Source organism: Strigops habroptila, chromosome 11, assembly GCF_004027225.2.
Source record: "Strigops habroptila isolate Jane chromosome 11, bStrHab1.2.pri, whole genome shotgun sequence".
In the NCBI taxonomy this organism is placed as follows: Eukaryota; Metazoa; Chordata; class Aves; order Psittaciformes; family Psittacidae; genus Strigops; species Strigops habroptila.
In genome coordinates, this window is record NC_046360.1 from 8,077,546 (window position 1) to 8,097,361 (window position 19,816).

General features: G+C 41.1%; 1 protein-coding gene across 3 annotated transcripts in view; it reads right to left on the reverse strand.

Moving 5' to 3' along the window:
• Positions 1-19,816, reverse strand: part of ZDHHC8 (zinc finger DHHC-type palmitoyltransferase 8) — a 118,125-nt gene that overhangs the window by 55,516 nt on the left and 42,793 nt on the right. Inside the window, exons 1-2 of one of the 3 annotated variants that reach the window (XM_030500599.1) lie at positions 1,076-2,864; positions 959-986 (exon numbers count right to left, since the gene is read on the reverse strand). The exons of the other annotated variants lie outside the window; for them this stretch is intronic. Of the exons in view, the coding sequence (XP_030356459.1) occupies positions 959-984 (26 nt within the window). The 5' untranslated portion in view covers positions 985-986; positions 1,076-2,864. Of the gene's footprint in view, positions 1-958; positions 987-1,075; positions 2,865-19,816 lie in introns of those variants that run through there. 3 annotated transcript variants of the gene reach the window in all.

Genomic DNA, 19,816 nt, shown 5'->3' on the forward strand with positions numbered 1-19,816 from the left:
CAGCACATGGGTAAGAAAGAAGAGTAGCTGAGGAGGAAAGACAGCTGTGAAGAGAGAGGAGTGAAAACGACCTGAGGCAAAGCCAGAGCCGAGGAGGCCACCTGAGTACTGCTCTGCCCTGGCCATTGAAGCAACTAAGGAAGCACTAATCCTGAAGAGAGGCTTCCAGGATTTAGCAGTAACATGTGGAGGGCTCTTCAAATTGTACTCTGCTTCAGTCAGGTAACTTTCCTTCAAAACTATTCACCACTTTCAGGATCCAGGAGAAACCCAGTTTGGAGCCAAAAGCAGATGGGAAAATGTTTAATAACAAGCAGACTGACTCTGTGTCAGGAGAAAGCCCACATGCAGTGATTCGGAGACAAGGCACATGAGGTGGAGAGCACAGAGAGGACTGTTTCAGGTGGTTGCTTCTGCAGGCTTCTCTGGATGCTGCAGAAAAAGATCAGATACTTGTATTACACACCTCTTAGTGGTCTTAGTGGAAGGGGTGGGGAACAGGAAGGTTGGTTGGTTTATTTGCTCAATGCTGAAATAGCTCTCAGTTCCAGTACAGACTGTTATAATCCTAGCAATCATTTTATTGTGTCACAGAAAAATGTATCTGAGATAGTTTGGCTTTGATTTATTCAGTATACATAACAGTGGCAAGGAGTTTTCAAAAATGGTTTGTGGTTGGATTGATGGACATGTAATCATTTTGGAAGGCAAGATGAATCACTCAAACTAGTGGGGTAATGCAAAAATACACATTGAATTCTCCCTAGCCAAGGAAGCAAAAGAAGAAATGATCACATCCTACATGTACTTTAAGGTATTACAGGAGAAAGATAAGAAAATTTTGCAAGAGAACTGACTTCAAAGAATATTTGAATTTCAGATTGATGGGAATTCTAGGAAAAAACCTTATCTTTTTGGAATGGATGTGGAATCTGTTGTAACTAACTACATAGCTTACCTTCTTGCTGGATCTTGGATTCTCATTCCTAGGAGAGAAGAGGAACATGTCAGTGCTGTACTGTCAGGCTGAAGCTGGGGGGTGCTGTTAAGAGAATCTGCAAGAGTATCTACTTACCTAACTCTGTGCCTCTCAGGTGAGGAGGAAGGTCCCTATAATTTTGATTCTTTTGATCATCTTCCAGAAAAACAAAAGGGGTGTGTGTATGTAAAAAAAGAGGGCTGCATCTCAGATCACAAATGGTGGCGATACCCAACTTGAACAATCAGTGTTGGCTGCTGCAGCTGAAATTAGCTATGGCAAAACAAATCACATTGCATAGCAGATGATTTACATCTATTGTCAGTCCCACCTATACTACACAAAAAGAGGGCAACTTTAGCTCAATACCCAGGTTAGGCTGCTTGAGCTTTTCTTTGGGCATTTCTGTTTGTTTCTTAAACTACCAGTTCTGTAGACTGGACAATTTCATACAGAATAAATAGTTCCCTTCAAAATCCCATTATAGACTATCGATTTTGCCAAAAAAATTCTACTTCCACTGAAATTTGCAGTCTTCTTTTGGACCTTCCTTGCTCACAAGGCAACACATCATTGCCTGTTCTTTGGACTGTCCTTGCTTGCTTGCTTATAGGAAGTGGTCTGGCCTTCCTAATAGATTTCACCTGTGAGAGACTTGCCCAAGCAGCAAAATCACTCCCAGGGAAATAGTTTTCAACCACACTCCTCTATAATGGTCTCTGGGATGTATTGCCCAGACTGTGGATTTTAGCGTTTGACTGACAAGATCTTTCCATGAAACAGAGCCTTTAGTCTCATTATGAGGAACTTGCTGGTATTGATCTTGATGCTCCTTTTCTTTATGCAGAGATTGCTAATTTGGAGAGGGAGATCAGGATAGCAGAGGAGAACACCAGGGGTCAAATCAAGGACAGGAGACAGGCCACTTGGTAGGGTAACTATAGAGCCTCATATTTTGCTGCAGTATTTGATTTGTACATCATGCATTCATTAAGAAATAAGACACAAAAGCCACAAACTGTGTATCGTATTCAATTCTGGCAACCTACGTGGGCTACAAAGCCCAAGCCCATTAGGAGGAAGCCTATACCCTATGTTTGACATATGTTTGTTCTTAAACAGCCTCCCCTTGTAATTTTACCCATACACTCCCATGTTTGAAAGTACGGCTCACTTCTGGAGTTCAGTTTTGGAAGGGACTAACAATCCTGACAGAGTTTATCTTACTTCTATCAAAACTGTTACCCAGATTCTCTGACAGGACACAAGACAAGTTCATTCCAGGCATAAACTGATGACTTTATTTTGCAGCTTTATTAAGAAACTGTTGATGGATTTCTGATGCCTTATCACATCTCTACCAGGGCCATGTGGCTGACATTACTTTGAACCTTTAAGCAAAAAAAAAGTTTCAACTGCATTAATAAATATGAACCAATAAATTATTTTTGGTGACCTTAGAGGATTGCTTAAACGCCAAGTGAATGTCTATAATTACTGATAAATTCTTATCAGAACTTAATTAAGATTTCTGTTGATTATCCAAAGCCTTGGAGACTTCTTAACTTTGCACAATGTGTTTATTACACCTACTGACAGAAATCAGTTTTCTTGAGCCTTTAATTAAATCTATCTAGGATAGGCATTGGATTGGTCAGAAGTGATTTTGAGTTGGTCAGAAGTGTTTTCTTCACAGTTCTGGAAGCTGAGGATTTCTGCCTTCCCCAGTGCAGTAAAATACAGATCTAAGCTCAAGTTTCTTTATGTGCTGCGACAATGGATGCTTGTCCTTTCTCTACAATTTTTCTCACTAGAAGAGTCTTTGCAGGCATTCTCTATCTCTGCTGAGATTAGGCTGCTACCAGCTTAACAGACAACAATACAAGCAAAATCCAAGCCAGTAGCTTAGATATGATGAGAGTGCTTTGCCAACAGGATTTTTCAGGAGTATAATGAAGATGTTTGTTCCAGTCTCCACCAGTTAAGAGTAAGTTAAAAGCTCAGAAGCTTCTCTGACTCTCAGCCACTGACGACACATCCAAAAGTATTAGGGGTGTATGGGCCTTTACAGTGTGATACTGTAGATGGAAAAGATAAGACCGTGTGGCCAGTCAAGTGCCTTTTCATTTTCATAAACTGGACAGAATCTAGTTTGATTCTTTAATGAACTGACCTAAGGAATTAGCTAAAGACTCAGTTATATTATCTTCAGAAGTACAAGAATGAAATTACAGTGTGACACAGACCATGTCAAGTTTTAATTCTTCCTTCATTTAAATTCTCTTCTCAAATGTTAATTATAACATAGTTTACATTGCACTGATCTTTTTTTCATAGTATCAGAATTCAAAAATAAATGTAAATCACGTCATAGTTCTTAAAATGATGTTAAGCTGGAGCTTAAAAACTTCTTTCTAATGTATACCTTGTGACTGATCTTAAAGTTATTTTTGAGAAGTAAATATTCATTTCCAAATGAAGGAGAAGAAAAAGGCTGCTACTAAACAAGCTGCTCTTCTCAGTAATCAAATTTTTCTCCATCAAAACTAAAGAATGACTCTCGAATGAATGACCTCTTACATCGAGACTCCAGCAATAACCAGAGATAGACTGAGCATTGTCACAACACAGAGAGTGGCATGTCTCAAGACTTGTCAGATCTCAAGTGCCTCTGCTGCCCCCACTTCCCCTGAACAACTTACCACCCTGCTTCACAGAGAAGGGATGCACTGAGGATTCACTATTAAAATACTTTTCAAGTATGAAGGTAATAGGAGTAAATCTTGGAATAAATCTATTTTAAAATGGTTGTACACTAGCACCCACAGCTGGGATTTATGCTTTTATGCCAAAAGACCTTGGTTCAAACCCACAAACTCTTTTGGGGTAACTGCGTAAGTGCTTTAAGTTTTCAAAGAGAAAGATAAGCAAAAGATTAGGTTTAATAGGCTGTTCTCCTTAATAAATAACAATAATAAAAATCTATGAATCATTCTCCCCTTCTTGAGTCAAAGCTTCCCAGAATCACTCAAAATATCCCTCCCTCCAGCCTTATTCTAATAGAAATCCCTGGTAAAGTAAAATGAGGAAACTCAGTGCTTGTTTGTAAGAAATATTCCCTCCCACACAGCAAGTGTTTTTCCACCCTTGGAAAAACACTACCTCCCCAATGGGGCACTGCATTAAATAGATATCCCTCTATCTGAATAGACAGAGGCATGAATTCCTCTTGTTTCTGGGAAGGAGGGCAGCCTCCTAGGGTGAGCACAGAGCCTGACACCACAGGTGGAGAAGTTGTCTATTCACAACTAATAGGTATTTAGTGACAGAAGTGCTGGAGCTGTGCAGCCCTCTGTACAGGCCAGTTCCTCACTAAGTCTATAACTAATCTTCGGGTAACACTAACAGTGCCAGAATTCCACGTGGCCACTTTGAACTGGAAAAGATGCCAAAAAAAAAGAGGACAGCCGTCCAAAGGGAACACAAAAGCAGGTTCCAGCAGCTTTGCTTATGGGCTCCATTCACACTGCTTAACTCTGCACAATGCAGCCTGGCAGCGCCTGTCTGACCAAATTAACAGCGTGTCCCTAATGAGCCTGACACTTCAGTATGTTGCTATTAACCAGTCGATGAGCCTTCACGGTCCTCTCCCCAGTGCTGGCCCAGACAACGGGCTTGCTCCTCTCACTGCCATTTCCTCAAGGCCAGATTAGTGACCTGACAGAGAGCTGGTGATTTTCACTCAATCACAGAATGTTTTCGGTTGGAAGGGACCTTAAAGATCGCCTAGTTCTAGCCCTCCTGCCATGGGCAGGGACACCTCCCGCTAAACCAGGTTGTTCAAAGCCCCGTCCAACCTGGCCTTGAGTAATTCCAGGGATAAGGCAGCCACAGCTTCTCTGGGCAACCTGTGCCAGTGCCTCACCACCCTCACAGTAAAGAATTTTTTCCTAATATCTAATCTAAATCTCCCCTTGGTCAGTTTAAAGCCATTTCCCCTTCTATCACTACACACCCTTGTAAAAAAAAACCCTTTCCAGATTTCTTGTCAGCTCCTTTAGGTACTGAAAGGTTATTCTAAGGTCTCCCCTGAGCCTTCTCTTCTCCAGGCTGAACAACCACAACTCGCTCAAGCCTGCCCTCATAGGAGAGGTGCTCCAGCCCTTTGATTTCCTTCTTTTTTATATGGCATTTTCAGGTGAACCACAGTCTTAAGCCAAGGGACAGGGAAGGGGAAAGTTCCCAAATCCTCCTAGATTTGCTAAGATTGCTTCTGTCCAAAGGATTGTGCGTAATAAAAAGGTACAGAAGGGGAATGTCACAGCACTGATCTCAACTCAAGGCACTGCTCATCTAAGCAGCTGTACAGGACTCTGTGGCAACTATACACCACTGTGTCCTGATTCAGGGGTGGAACAACATTGTCACTTGGTCTGATATTTTATGCTCCATCCCTCCAACCACTCTAGCTCCCATCTCGAATGTCAGATACCAAAAATAAGAGCTATCTTACAAGCATTCCCAACAGAAAAGGAAGTGACTGGTAGTTCTGGGCCCTCTTGACCTTGAATTTTTTCATGGACACATGATTCAAGATGGGCTCGCACTACAGTACTCAACTTCAAATGTGAAGTGTGAAGAGGCTTAGATAGAGTTGTTCACTATATTCAATTACAAAGTTTAGTCGGTACAGTAGGGATTCAGAATTCTGTGGTCTACTTCTATTCACCTCTTTCCTCATAAGTGTGTGTTCGAGGGCTCTTACAGGCAACATTTTCATGAAAACAGAACGATCAAACTAAACAACACTTCAACTCTTCCAAATCTCCCTAAATGTGTACACTGCATATGCAGCATGGGAAGTTTTCTTTCATAAATTAGAATTCAGCTGGTTTGACCTCTAAAGCAGTTCAGAGACAGAGTATAACTCTGAGGTTTTTACTAGGCTTCATCCTAAAGCTAGTTCTTCCACTGAAAGATGAAGTGTTCTGATATTGCAGCACAAATTCAAAAGCAGGACACAGGGTATAAGATACATATTCAAAGTGCCTGCAAGAATCAAACATAAAAGACAGTAAGCACATTGCTGCTTTCAGAGATATGAAAGATGATGATGATATTTGTTCTATGTTAGATTAAATCTTCCAATGTCAGGTCAGCAGCTAGAAGACTTGTGAAAACTGTAATGACACTCTACTCAGCCTCTACACTTGGGCTTACAATTGCCATAGTAAGGAGACCCTCAGCTATCCCAAACTGCAGCCTCTTTAATCTAGATTAGTTTAGCTGCTTTCCAGCCTGTGGTTCTTTCATGATTTTTCAAGCACAGCCAGGGGGAAGGTGCACACTTTCAAGTAGGATGGAAATCGAAATAGCTCACTGAAATACATAGTGATCCTTGATCATCAAAATCCTTCCAAATAGGACCTGCACATCTGCCTGAAACATAGGCTTCAGTACTTCAAAGCCAAAGTTACCAGCTCTGTGCTCTTAGTTTTCCAAGAAACAGAGTTCATGGATAACAATTGCTCTTCCAAACCACGACTGCCTTTGATTTTCAAATCCCTGTTTCATCTAACAAAGCAAACAGTAGTTAAGGAGACTAGAAGATGTCATGTACAGATAGTTAAGTAGTCTCATGGAGCTATTTTACATTTTAAAAGACAGTTATATTCTTACATGTCTAAATGTTGTGACTTCCATTCAAAAAATAAGTCACTCAACATTTTTATCTGTTAACACTATTAAAAAAATTAATTTTCACATTGGATATTTTCCATTAATTTCCCTTCAGCAAGTTTCCAAATTAACTCGGAGTGCACTTCTGGGTGGGTAAATACCAAACAGAAAACGTTTCCCTATTTGCCCAACACTGACAAAACTGTGACAACAGCAAAGAATGCCTCTTGCTTTGTCCCAATGATCCTTCTTTGCAGCTTTTTTGCACACTTATTTAAGATGCCGTGAGGGAACCTGTATAGAAAAGGAATCTCCCAATAAAATCCTAAGTAATACCAGAAACAAAAAAATATCCCTTCAAGGTGAAGCTCTTAATAATAACCCAAGGAAACCCTTTCAGTTTCATACAGAAGCTTTCTAAATAGAAAGTATTAGCAAAGAGTCTTATCTCTCATAAATTTATCTGCAATTAAAGCAGAACAATAAACAAACAAACAACTAAAAAGCCCTCTCAAACACTTCTGTGACCCTCTTGCACTGCTGGTTCTCCACAAGTAGGACAGCAAACTAAGGAAATCCATGAAGGCAGCACTGGTTTCAACTGGTTTTGAAGTCTTAACTGCTTTTCTGCCAATCAATAAAGCACCCTTTTTTGGTTAAGCCAACTAAACAATAGTTTGTTTTCACACAAGCTCAGATAGCTTACAATAATGTGAATCTGAGTTTTAATTTTAAAAGTTAATTTCTCATCCTTATTGCTGGGGTGGGGGGGGAAGGCAAAAGGAACCTCCAAAACATAGACAATATTAGTAACAAAGATATTGGATTCAGATTTCTCCAAGATTGGCAAAAGTATATGTGAGGCAGTAACCTAATCTCACTCTTGCTGTTTTAACTACATTGCTCAGTCATGTTTTCCTCATCTTGCAAAGCAAGATGATATGGGAGGAGATACAAATTCTTATCCCACAGTCTGCTACCACAGACTTCAGACCAGAAAAAAGTTCTATGGGGAGAGACAGACAAGATATACCCACCATGACACAACCCAACACCACACAAAATGAAACCTTACTCAAGTGGGAAATTCAGACAGAAAGATTACTGGTGTAGCTCACCTGTTCAGAGCAAAGCTTGCTTTAATTCCTGTCCCTATTACTTATTATTCCACAGTGTGCATCTACGCTCAGTGTTGCTAATCAGAGTGCACGAAAACCAACACCCTCTCTGCAGTTAGAGCCAAATTTAGGACTGCTGGCCAGTTCATAAAGTTTAGTGTTTCTATGAATAAGCACAATTAAGCCTTGGAGAATATCCAGGCTTCAGGACATAATTCCCAGACAGAGCCTTTGAAGCAAGACTTTCAGTATCTTTCCTCCAGGAGATGAACGAATTCCAGTGACATGGCATCATTTGTTGTTTTTTTTTTCCATTTAACCTGAGACAGCTTAAAATGGAACATTGTTACTAAGCAGGAACCAGCTCTTCCTCTAGGTATTTTGTGTATAATGTCCTGGAATTTATCCAGATCCAACATAGGAAAGCATCCAGAAATAAAACTAGGAAATAAAACTATGAGCAGCCCCAGGCAAAAATGAATAGCACCTTATCCTTGTTTTTTAAAATTCCTCCCATGTACCACCAAACTGCTGGAAAACCTCTTCCTTCCCAAGCCCCGACTTCTCCCTCTCATCACAGGTTCCCATTCAAGGCCAGTGACTCAACACCTCAACAGGGAAAACAGTCCAGGCTGAAATTTATACCCAACAGGATGGGAGAATGTTAAGCTCATTGCAAGGAGGAAGGAAGGAAACCCCATTAGCAGTCAGAAAGGAAGCATATTTCAATAAGGCTCTTTTGTCTTTAGAAAAGGGAAAGCAAGCAGAGAAACACATTCTCCCTACTACAGTTGTGCTTACACAGGCTTCTTGCTTTAATTTCTGCAAAAACTACGCAAAAGAAGATAAATTACTAAACTGCTCAAGAAACAAAACCTCCTGGATAACAAAAATGCAGATCTGTTCTGGAAGAGATCTAACTATTTGCACCTTTCAACAATACAGGAGGAGTCAAGGACTGTCGGTGCCAGATAAACAATACACACTGACGAACATTTAAAGTGTAGCACTTGAGCAATGAATGAACATCAGGCTGGCCCTGCATGAGTGGTTGAGCAGAGACTTGGGACACCGTTTGGCTGCTGGACCCTCTTTACTATCTCAAGAAGAATGTAAGAAACACCACCCCAGGGCATCCCAGAGCTTTCTCTGGCTGCCTCTGAGACCCCACTAAGTTATAAGACCTCTTCATCATTCAAATGTCCACTCTGAAAGGGAGAATTCAGCAGGGAGACAGGGCAATGAGGTGCTTCTGGAAAGGATATGATGGTACAGGTCCCACAGCATACTTCACAAATGTAAGATTTAGGAGAACATAATGAGTTTTTGGTGCATTTTTCTTCTATCACAGCAAGCAGATCCTGGAACAGGCAACCGTACATCGCTGGGAGTAATGCCAGGCAGGTTCTCTCTGAAATGGCATCTCCACAAGCAGCATGGGCTGCAAGATCATCCATCCACTGGCACCACGCGGCAGCCCCGTGCAGGGCTGCAGCACTGTGCTGATGTCTCTGCTTGCAGCACACAGTGGGTACTTTTCCAGAGAAGACGCAGTCCTTCTGCAGCTGTGCCCGTCCATCTGTTTCCTGCCTTTGATGGGAACTCAGCAGCTCAGTGAGACTAGATCTGAGCCCTAACATGGGTTTTTATTTCTTTTCCTCCAACCCTCTCCACTGGCAACTAGATGCTTAAGCAAAGCTCTCTCCTAAGATCACAGAAGACAAGGTATTATGGGTTGTCATATTAGCTTCCTTCCATCTGACACCTCCAACACTAGGAGCATTATGTACCTATCACTGCATATCCCCATTGAACAAAAGCTGCAGTACTTTAATGCTTTCATTCACAAGTTTAAGCCAAGAACGAGTCTAGAGCACCCCTGACTCAGGCAGTCCTAGACCACCCAATGGTGGGTGGCACCAGCTCAAGACCAGAGCACCTTTGTGTGCACTGCAGATATGGCCTAGCCACCGTTCACGCCACCGCACATAATGTGCTCTTCAGAAAAGGGCCAAACAATAGAGGATTTGTGAGATAATGTAGTGGAGCAGAGCTGAATACTTAACATTTTGAAAAATGCAAGGGCCTGACACGCCAAGCAGAGGCACACACTGAACAAAACCTTTTCAGAGGCAGACTGAAGCCTGCCCACATGTTACCAGCTACCGGCCTCCATGAGAGGCATGAACTGAGGCTCGATTGTGTAACGCAGATCAGAGGCTTTCACCAGAAGTCTGGCAAACTGAAAAGCTCTCCAAGTTTCCAGCAGTGGGGCTGTTAAAGGGAAACACAGTTCATATGACCCCCTGCATCCTCCTCAGGAAGGGTGATCTTCAGGAAGAAAAGCAACAGCCTAAAAATGCAATGGAGAGTGGGGATCAGCACTCTTGTGGTAGCAAAACAGCTCCTAATAACCTCTGGTGCCTCTTTGCTTTTTTGAAGAAGGCTTTCCCCCTGCATATTTCAACTCTCCACTTTAGCTGCAGTTTTTGGCTGCAGAAGGTGTTGTTAACTTTTTTAGCCTTATTACAATAATTATTTACATTAGAGTCCATTCTACTTCAGTATACACAAAACATATTATTGCTTGAGCTCAGAAAAGCAAATTCTCTTCCTAGACCTGCTCCAAGAAGCCAGCTCTGGTGTGGGACCACAGCCCAGCATCTGCTGATGACGAATGAGCCACACTCTCACCTGAGCAGACTATCCCTCCCAACCTGGTAACCAGCACAGCTTTTCCATGGAGACATCTGGGGCTGGATCTCCTGGCTCCTCTGTACGAGAACCAAACGCTGGCAGATCCAGCCCCAGCACCAGCCATACTGCCAGGGCACTCTCTGCAACATGTTCCATGATCCTTGCTTGACCCTGTGCAAAAAAGACTCCACTGCTGATTTAAGAGCACTCTGGACTGCAGCCGTAGGAAGCAAGGAGAATTTTTTAGCCAAGGATCTCATCTGGCTTGTTCTAACACTCCTCTTCAGGCAACTGCTACTGGCTGCAGCCAAAGACAGGATATAGGGCTAGATGGACCCAGTACAGCTGAAGTAATAGTTGCAAGAAAAGCACTGTAAGAGGAAGTACAAATCGACACAGATTAATTTTTTTTAGGTGTCATACTGGGAATAATTTGGCCTGCAGAACTTTGGCAACAAGGGTAGAGGCTGAGCATGCTGAATCTTTCAGATCTGCATGCCTGACAGAGCTGCTCAGTTGAAACGCAATTCCCATCAAGAGCCTCATGAGGCTACATATTTCTCTCTAGTCATTCAGTATGAAATATTCTGTTCAGAAGGAGAACTATTTTCAAGTTAAAGCAGGGTTTTTAAATTGAAAATTACTTTTAAACCTAATGCTTTTTGGCTTGAAGCCATAAGTAGACAAAGTTCCATTTATATTTATAGATCATGTTACCTTCTTGCCATTCACACATCCATCTGTTTAAAAGGTGCACTTTTTATTTATACCTTGTTAGCAAAAAACCCCACCAAAATAAACTCCAAGCCTTTTAATTTCTCCAAAGCCTTTCAATGACTATAACTGAAATTAACAGCACCCACTTTCGTATGACTTCATTTCATTGCTATTTGGCATATAAGCCTCCATTCTGTGACCACATTAACTTAGATGACAGCAAGAAGTAAAGAATTAAACAGAAACCTGAAAAATATGACTAAACATGGGGTGGGTTTGGTCCATCTGATTCTGAATGGATGGAAAACTGAGGTCACGCCTGCACCCGCTACCTGCCAACACGCTGTCTGTGTGCACACTTCCCACGCTCCCACAGCTTCCCTTCTGCCATGGGTTAACACCACATCACAGGTTGTAAAATCCAAACTATGAAACAAGGATCAGGCCAACGCATTCCTTTACAACATTAGCTTGGATGCAACTACACAGGTGAGTTTTAAGCTTGGGGCTTTTTCAAGTAAAAGCTTGTCATCTGTACACAACAGCCTGAGAGACAGATATGTAGCAGAGGAAATGTTTGGATAGTTCTCTATTCAGCTGTACTCAAAAACAAGAATAGTCTAACAGTATTTCTTCACACAATCCTTCCCCTTTGCAACTACCTCAAGTTAGCTGTTGACTCTGGAGAAATTCAAACTTCAGTATCTGCTACTATAATAAGTAAGAGCGAACCGTGTCCAAAATGGAAATGTTGATTTTCAAAACCATTCATGCTTTGGCCCAGATCTGGGAAGTGGCAGTCAGTAAAAATGCTGGTCCAAGTGTCTCCCTGCTGCCCCTGTTGCAGCCCTGGAGCACGAGCCCTGGTACACCCGCACAGAGCAGAATGGCTGTGTGCTGAACAGCCCAGAGAAAGCTCTTCGCTAAAGCTCCTCCTATAGCTACTGTTGTTCCCCCCTTACCCAGTCAGATTAAAAAACAACAACACTGATATAAAGAAAAATATTTACTTAATGCTGTAATCTTCTCAACAAGGATTGTTCTGGAAAGAGAAGCAACAACGATGCATTGATCCCTGCAAGCAAATGATTCTTTTCCAAAGACGGCCTTGGAATCCCCACCTGGAGCTCTCAGCACACCTGCCAGTGGGCTGCAGATGCTTAGTCACCTCCTCAACAGAGCAAACAACCCGCAGCCACGTCTGTGCCTGCAAGTGATTTCAGCTGCAAAGTTACAGATGTGCTTACTCAAACACACGCTATAAAGGCAGCTCCTCAGAACATTAAGCCCCTTTACACCTTCTAAATAATTCCAGCTGCCTGTACAGCAGGGATGTTATTTGTTATCCCGTCCTTAGGGATTACATTTGAATTACTTTGCTGTATATTATCCTCCACCCAAATATTCAAAAAAATCACACTGACTGCTTGTCTGTGCAGGAAGTAAGAGTTTCAGCTGTACCAAAGGGGAGGAAAAATCCAAGCTGTGTCTACAGTGAACCTCCTTTAACATCCCTCCCCCCACAGCAGGCTGTGCGATCTCAGTGTCAGCACTACTGTAGTTCAGCCAGACTGCCAAAGCCTACTTAAAAACCGAGCAACAGAAATTAGAGATGGAGTGGCTCAAAAATGAAGTTAAGCAAAACCTTTATGCATTTATCATAAAAGGACAGGCTTCACAGTCCATGAGGATATTACTTGGAAAACAATCTGCAACTGTGATGAATTTCCTTAAGCCTCTGCAAGCACAGGTCTGTACAAAATGGGATTAATTCAAAACCTTATCAGCAAAAATTCATATGGACCAATTCGTGCATCCTGCTTTCCAGGGTTAAAATTTAAGGTGTCTGGTGTACCATGGAGGAAAAAAAATGGTTTTATAACCACACTGATGAATCTCAGAGCACAATTCTGCCCTTGAGCAAGTTTGCTATTTCATTGCTAATAATGAAACCCTAAAGGAAAATCTCAAAGGAACTAAAAGGAAGAAAAAGAAATCTCAAACTATTCTTTCATATTTATCTGTTCTGCTGATATTCCCAATTCCCTCAAATAAATATTTATTACACTCCATAAGCGAAAGGAAATTTAATCCATGGTTCAATTTTGAGATAATACTGAGCATACTATGGATTTTAGTTCCATCCTTGGTTTCTAGCAGTACTAGCTGTAGGTGAAAATACCCTGAACAAGTGTTTCTTTTGTTGCTGGTGTAGAAAATAAAAGCTTGAGCATCCTGGGGGAATTTTGTCAAGCGTGGTAGGCCACATGCCTATCTCTACAGTGATATGAGAGCAACTGCCTCTCCCATCACTCACAGAGGCAGATACACTGAAACAGCAGCATGCACATGGGCCAACAATTGGATTAATCCTGCTGTGAGCAGATGGCTCTTCCTCACCCTTATAGTGTGGGTACTTTGATAAAGACATCAGTACTGGATAATTCAAGTTATCAGAAGCTCCATCAGAAGCACGTACAGGGTGTTGCCTGCATACCAGCTGCCTTCAGGAAGTGATTTTCAACATGAGTCTGCACTATTTTGATTTCAGCCAGCCTTTTCCAATTCTGCTGAAGGCTAGCAAGATTAGCAAAGACAGATTAAGATTAGTAAGGATGGATTTATGCAAAACTAAAATAGACTTGATTTTAAGCTCCATGCGGATCTTCCCTCAGTGTAATAGATTCTTTTTTTGAAATTACAATTTAGTGCTATAAATTTGCAAAGAAGCAAGGCCTTGAATATTCTGGAGCCTCTTCAGTATTACCTTCCAAGCAGAAAAAGCCATCTCATCTAATCAGCTCTGCTTCTCCTCCCAAGCCTCAGAGTGTGTGATACTAACAGTGAGAGGTCCCCTTCCCAAGATACTGCATCCTGGGAAGCTGCTAAACTTGAGAATCTAATGCAAGAAATCAGGCTGAAATCTGCAGTAGCCCTAGTTTAATTTTTGACTAGGAGGCCAGGCCCATTTCTCCACTTGTCGAGGAGTTCAAAGATTTAAGAAATGCATGTTAACTTCAGCTAAGCTATGATGAGCATTCCTATCTGGAAACATTTAACATCTCTTTCAACTAAAGAAGACACAAGAAGAAACTAGACTTGTGAATTAAAGTATAAACAATGACATCAAGTACAAACACTGTCTTTACCAGAGTTGCTGACCTCCAACCCGCACTTGGAAGACAGAAGCACATTATAAGAGTTGCCGATGTCTTGATGGAAGCCAAGCAGTCGATGATCTATTTGAAACACTTTCCTCACACAACATGTATTGTACCATCATCTCCGTATTTTCCAGTCAGTTTTTAACAGCATCAACAACAGATACTCAGCCTGTAATGAGCTCATTTTTAAACCTCACAGTGCAGCATAAAGTGGATGCAATTCTCCATCGTACCCAGAAGAAATGACTGCTAACCTCATGATAACACTTCAAGTAGAACAGCTTTGGCAACTGTAGTTTTGTTTGTCCAAGATCAATGCTGGATGAAAACTGAAAAAATTGCATAGGTTTCTTTTAAAGGCCAGGAATGCAACTAATGGCAATTTCAAGGGGTTTACGATACTGACACTCAAACAAACTTGATTTCAGAATTTGAAATCACTGGTTTGGGTGGTAGAGTTAGTTGAGTAGTTAAGATTTTCAAGGCATATGACTTACACCACAAGATATTCTGACTACAAATTTGGCTCGTGTCAATAAAGCACATGTTAAACGAATTAAGGGTTGGCCAACTGACAGATCTCAAAGTAGCTGACAGCATAAAGTCACTGGGGATTGGAACTGCTTTAGTTTGGTTCTGCATTAATCAGAGCTAGCCAGATGCTCATCCAGATCCATAAAAATGCTGAAATCTAGATATAACAAATTCCTTGGAAAAAATGTTCTGCTAACACATTGATTGGCAGAATGATATAAATAATAAAAAGACAAAGACAACCAAATGTGTGCACACATTCAGTTGACACCAGTTAAAGCAGGCAATGCCAGAGGCAGAGCTACATCTCTGCCAACAGAGAGCACAGACAATAGCTACAGAGTAGAGGTAGAGGCTTGAAGTTCAGCATCCTGGCAGGTAAGTGACTCAAAAGTAGCTTGTTTGTCACCTCCACAACAAGATGTCTAAATGACTAACAGCCTTCAGCTATCTGCCACAAGGGAGCAGGAAGTCAGCAAGTGATTCTGTGGCACCACTGCTGTTTGGAATCCAAATCTGGGTACCCAAGTCTTAAAATTTGCATTGGAAAATTTAAGGTGGCAGAAAAGAAGCACCATGAAAAGAATTTGAGGGTTAAAAACCCAAAAGGTTTCTGTAAGAGAACTTAAACGCTTTATCTATTGGGAAGAGACAATTATAAACACCAGAAATTAATCCCTACGGAGATCCTAAAGGACTCTCTACTTAGTAGGGAAGGCACAATGGGGCTCAACCCCAGAAGCCGTTGCACAGCTCAAGCAAGACAAATTAGAAACACGGTACAAGTTGAGTGGTGAGGCCACCCAGTTACTGGAACAAAACTGAACAAGTGAGACAGGAAATATGTTATTTGGTGTCATTAGATCCAAACTGTAAGCTTTTCAGAAAAATGTACTTTAATCAACAAGATACTGAGTTCCTCGTGAGGATAAGGGTAATGCCCATGGGTTACGCATAGTGAAACAAGATGATTACTGCTTCCTTCTAGCTACCACTGTTTTGCATCTGAGCCTGATCCTACAAACACCTTGAGGTGTAGCTATGGGCACGCAGGCCTCTATCCTTCTACTAAGGGTATGGCAATAACAAACATTAAGCTGATTTAAGTTAATACTGAAGTTGACAGTAGAGAGAAAAAAGAAAGTCAATGAAGGCTCAGATGGTGAGAGGGACAGGAGAAACATTAAGTAATTAAATTAATATCGACATTTTCTAGCCAAAATTAGCACTTGGGAATCAGTGACTCAATACCACAATGTCCCCTGAACATTACAGGGAAAAAAAGGATAAAAGCTAATTTGGTATTATGTACATATTTACATAATCCTGCAATCATTCCCTTAAACCCTTATCACACTGAACACTTAAACATGAAGTTAAATAGCTACATGTTTTCCAAATTTTACATGCATTTGGAAAGCTTTCTGTGCCACAGCCTATTATGATCTTGCTCTATTCACTGTATGCCCACAATTAGGTACTAAAATAAGAAAGACTGAAACAGGAAGGGAAACAAAAGCCACACAAGAGAAACAGCAGAACTACCTGCACTCATTCAAATAACACAGCAAGGCAACTTTTATGTATAGACTGCTTGGCCTCAAATTTCCATTATGAAGTTTCAATTCATAACTCAGGAGCCAATGCAAGTAGTGAGGTTTTGTTTGCAGCTGAGCTAATTCCCAGTTTTTTCTTGGATTAGATCCAAACTCAAAAAAGGGCAAAAAGACATTTATTCTATTCAGGAGCTTTTAAGACCTGTCAGTATCGGACATCATCGTATGTTCCTTGCACAAAGCCCATCCAATATGATACCTTAAGGAGTAACAGAAAAGTTTAAGGCTCAAGCCTACTAAATTGGAACATTAACAAAGGAAAAAAAAGTTGAATTGAGAGACCACTCCACTCGCATCTGCCCTGGATACTCAGATGCAAAACACTGCTTCCCTCCATTTCCTTATTAAATCAGCAGTGGACTCATCGTCCACTTAAAAACAGATGCACTAAGATTATTTCAATATTTTTACTGCTCATGAAGCTTTTATGTCAAAAGCTGAAATGACCTTGTATGTGTTTCTGTGTGTGAGCATTTGTAGGACCACGTTTTTTAAATTCATAGATGTTAAAGTCAGGAAACTTTGGAAATTCAAATTAATCAAGGAGGGAGGAACGACAGCAAATCAACAAAATAGCAAAATCGAAAACTATTTACTGGTGAAAACATTATGATTCACAGCACCAAGCTTAACTTTTTAATTTGCAATTTCAAATATCGAAAATGGACACATTTGCACAAGTGAAATCTAGAGACCCCTTTAGAAACTTACATATTAGATGGCAATTTAATTGCTTAGAGTCCTAAACTTCGTACACATAAGTGCTGATCCAGCTTTTTTCACATCCAGTCATGCCCTGCAAATAAAAACCAGACTCTCTGGCTAAGACACTGATTGTTTTGCAAAGTTAAAGATAAGAACAAACATTTTATTTCAAAGGTGGTGTTATGAACCTCTGATCCATTTTTCTGCACAGTTTCCAGTCCTCATTCAACATAGGAGTGTGATTGATTAGCCTCTCAGGAGCGCAGATATTCTTTGATATGTGAACATGAGAGAGGAAGAAAACATTTGCCAAAGCTGTCTGCCTGAACAAGCAAGTGATGTGGCAGACGAGAACGACTTGCCACCATTAGTCTTTGGTAAAGGGAGGCAACATGGATGCTCTGCTTAGAAACTGCAGTCCTCCTCCTCAGCCCGTGTAGGACGCGTTACAGCAGTCCAGACATGCAGGACTCCCCTTCTTCCTCTCCTTTGCTTCAAAGGGAGAGGCTTTTCAAAATTCTTAAGAGAATAACATTTGTATCATATCAGAGCACAAGTTGAGCAGGCTCAGCCTCCTGTCTCTGACAGTGGCCAACAGCAGATGCTTAGTAAAAAAACCCCTGTAAGAACTACTCATTCATCACATCTTATCTATTCCAGCGTTCCTGCGTCACTGATGGTAAAGCTCAGGGAAGACAGAGTTAGCAAGATCATAATTTAGCACCAGCAATAAAATCTTTCATTCACATTCAAAGCAAGACATCTAAACTACCAGAAATTTGAAGCAGTTCAAGACACAAGATGAAGGGCAGGTACATCTATCAACTGTGCTTTCAGTTGAATGCACTTTTTCCATCAGGCTGGATTTGATGACCCATGAAGTTCCTCTCTGCAATAATATCAAATCACACAGCACTTTGTTTGCTTTGACTTCAAGCAGTCAGATGAGCCCCAAAGAAAAACAACCCAACGATCATTGATATATTTCAGAGGAAATTGTTTCAGGTCTGAGGCAGTCTCTTCTCTTTGTCGTTTGACATTCTCAGGTGTATCTTACAGCTCTTCCCAAACATTGTTTTAGAAATGTATGTGTGTATAGCTCATATATAAGAGAAAATACAAGTAAAGGCCAAACATTAAAGGGAAAAGATACTCTAAGTTCTACAGTGTGCTAAGGCTGTATGAATGAGAATGCTGCTAACGAACCAATAATCAGTCTTGTAGAGATTAGTCTGTTTATGGGTGGACAGAAGTAAGGTTCCTATAAGCTGGTTTTGAAAGAAGTGCAAAACAACTCCTGACTCAAAAATTACTTGAAAAATGAAAAATCTTTCCACGTGCACGAGGAGGAGGGTAAGTGGGTTCTGTCAGCAACCGCATTTCATAATCATGCTGTATTAGATCACACACAACAAAACAGAATTTACTCAGGTAATAGGGAAAATAAACCCCACAAATTACTTAACAAGCACAGAAGTAAAGAAGCTTAATTTCCTGTTTGTATCCTTTATCCTCTCACCAAGTCACCCCTTCCTTCCAATAAGCCCACACATCTCTGCAGTAATTCCAGCAGGCAGAAGGCATGATATGCCACAAGCAGCCAGGAGCTCCATGGATGTGGACTGACCACTGGTCCATGCTGGCCAATTCAGCTGCTGTCAAACACTGTGCAACAGCTGAACACTGCCTGCATGCTGCTTTCTCCTGAGCAGAAACATTCATGTCACCCTTCTCTTTCAGAGAGAGCAGTGCTTTTCCAGGCTTCTAGCTCTCTTTTCAAATGTGGTTAAAGCTGACCAATGAATTCAGAAGGTATTCAGCTGACAAGGCGAACGCAGAAGCCTAGCATTTCCTTAGGAAGCAGTCGAAAAAGAGTAAATAGCCTTATATAGCATTTGGATTCAATCTGGGCATCTTTGGTTTGAATACCGAAAATAGTAAAGACAGATAAGAAGTTGCCCAATATAAATGTCTTTCGAAAAGCAGCAACTAGGAGTTTAACATCTGCAGATATCTGGGAAACTGGGAAATACTAACATCTGAATCATTCCAGCAGCATCCAAGCTCTAACCATAGCAGTTAGTGTTTTTCACTGTTAGACCTCTGGCAGGCTAGTCCTTATTGTCAAATGGTACCTAACTGGACACAGCTTTCCCTAACTTCGTAAGCTATTTCAAACCCAGCCTAACATAGCACCAGGCACATTCTTCTTTCCAGGTGAACTTTGGTTCAATCTCTTCTGCAGAGCCAGCTGATTAGAACTCGCTCAATAAATGTTTTTCAAGTTTCTTAGACTTATGGACATTATACATAAAGCATACGAAAAAACCAGAAACCAAAACTAGACTTTCTAAAATGCCACCACACAGCATGCCCAGGTATTCACAGCTGTAGTTTTCACTTCTTAGGCATTTACATAGTCTGCTTTGTATGTTACTAATTAGGCAACTTTATAATTCTATCACATTTTATGTAAGGGCCATTTATATAAAGTCTAATCTCACTAAGTGTCAGCACTAAAAGCTCATTATTCTCAGGCAGGAAGGCAATAAAAAGATCGCAGCAGACAAGGCAAAGCCCTCCCGTGTAATTGCTGGAGGCCACTAA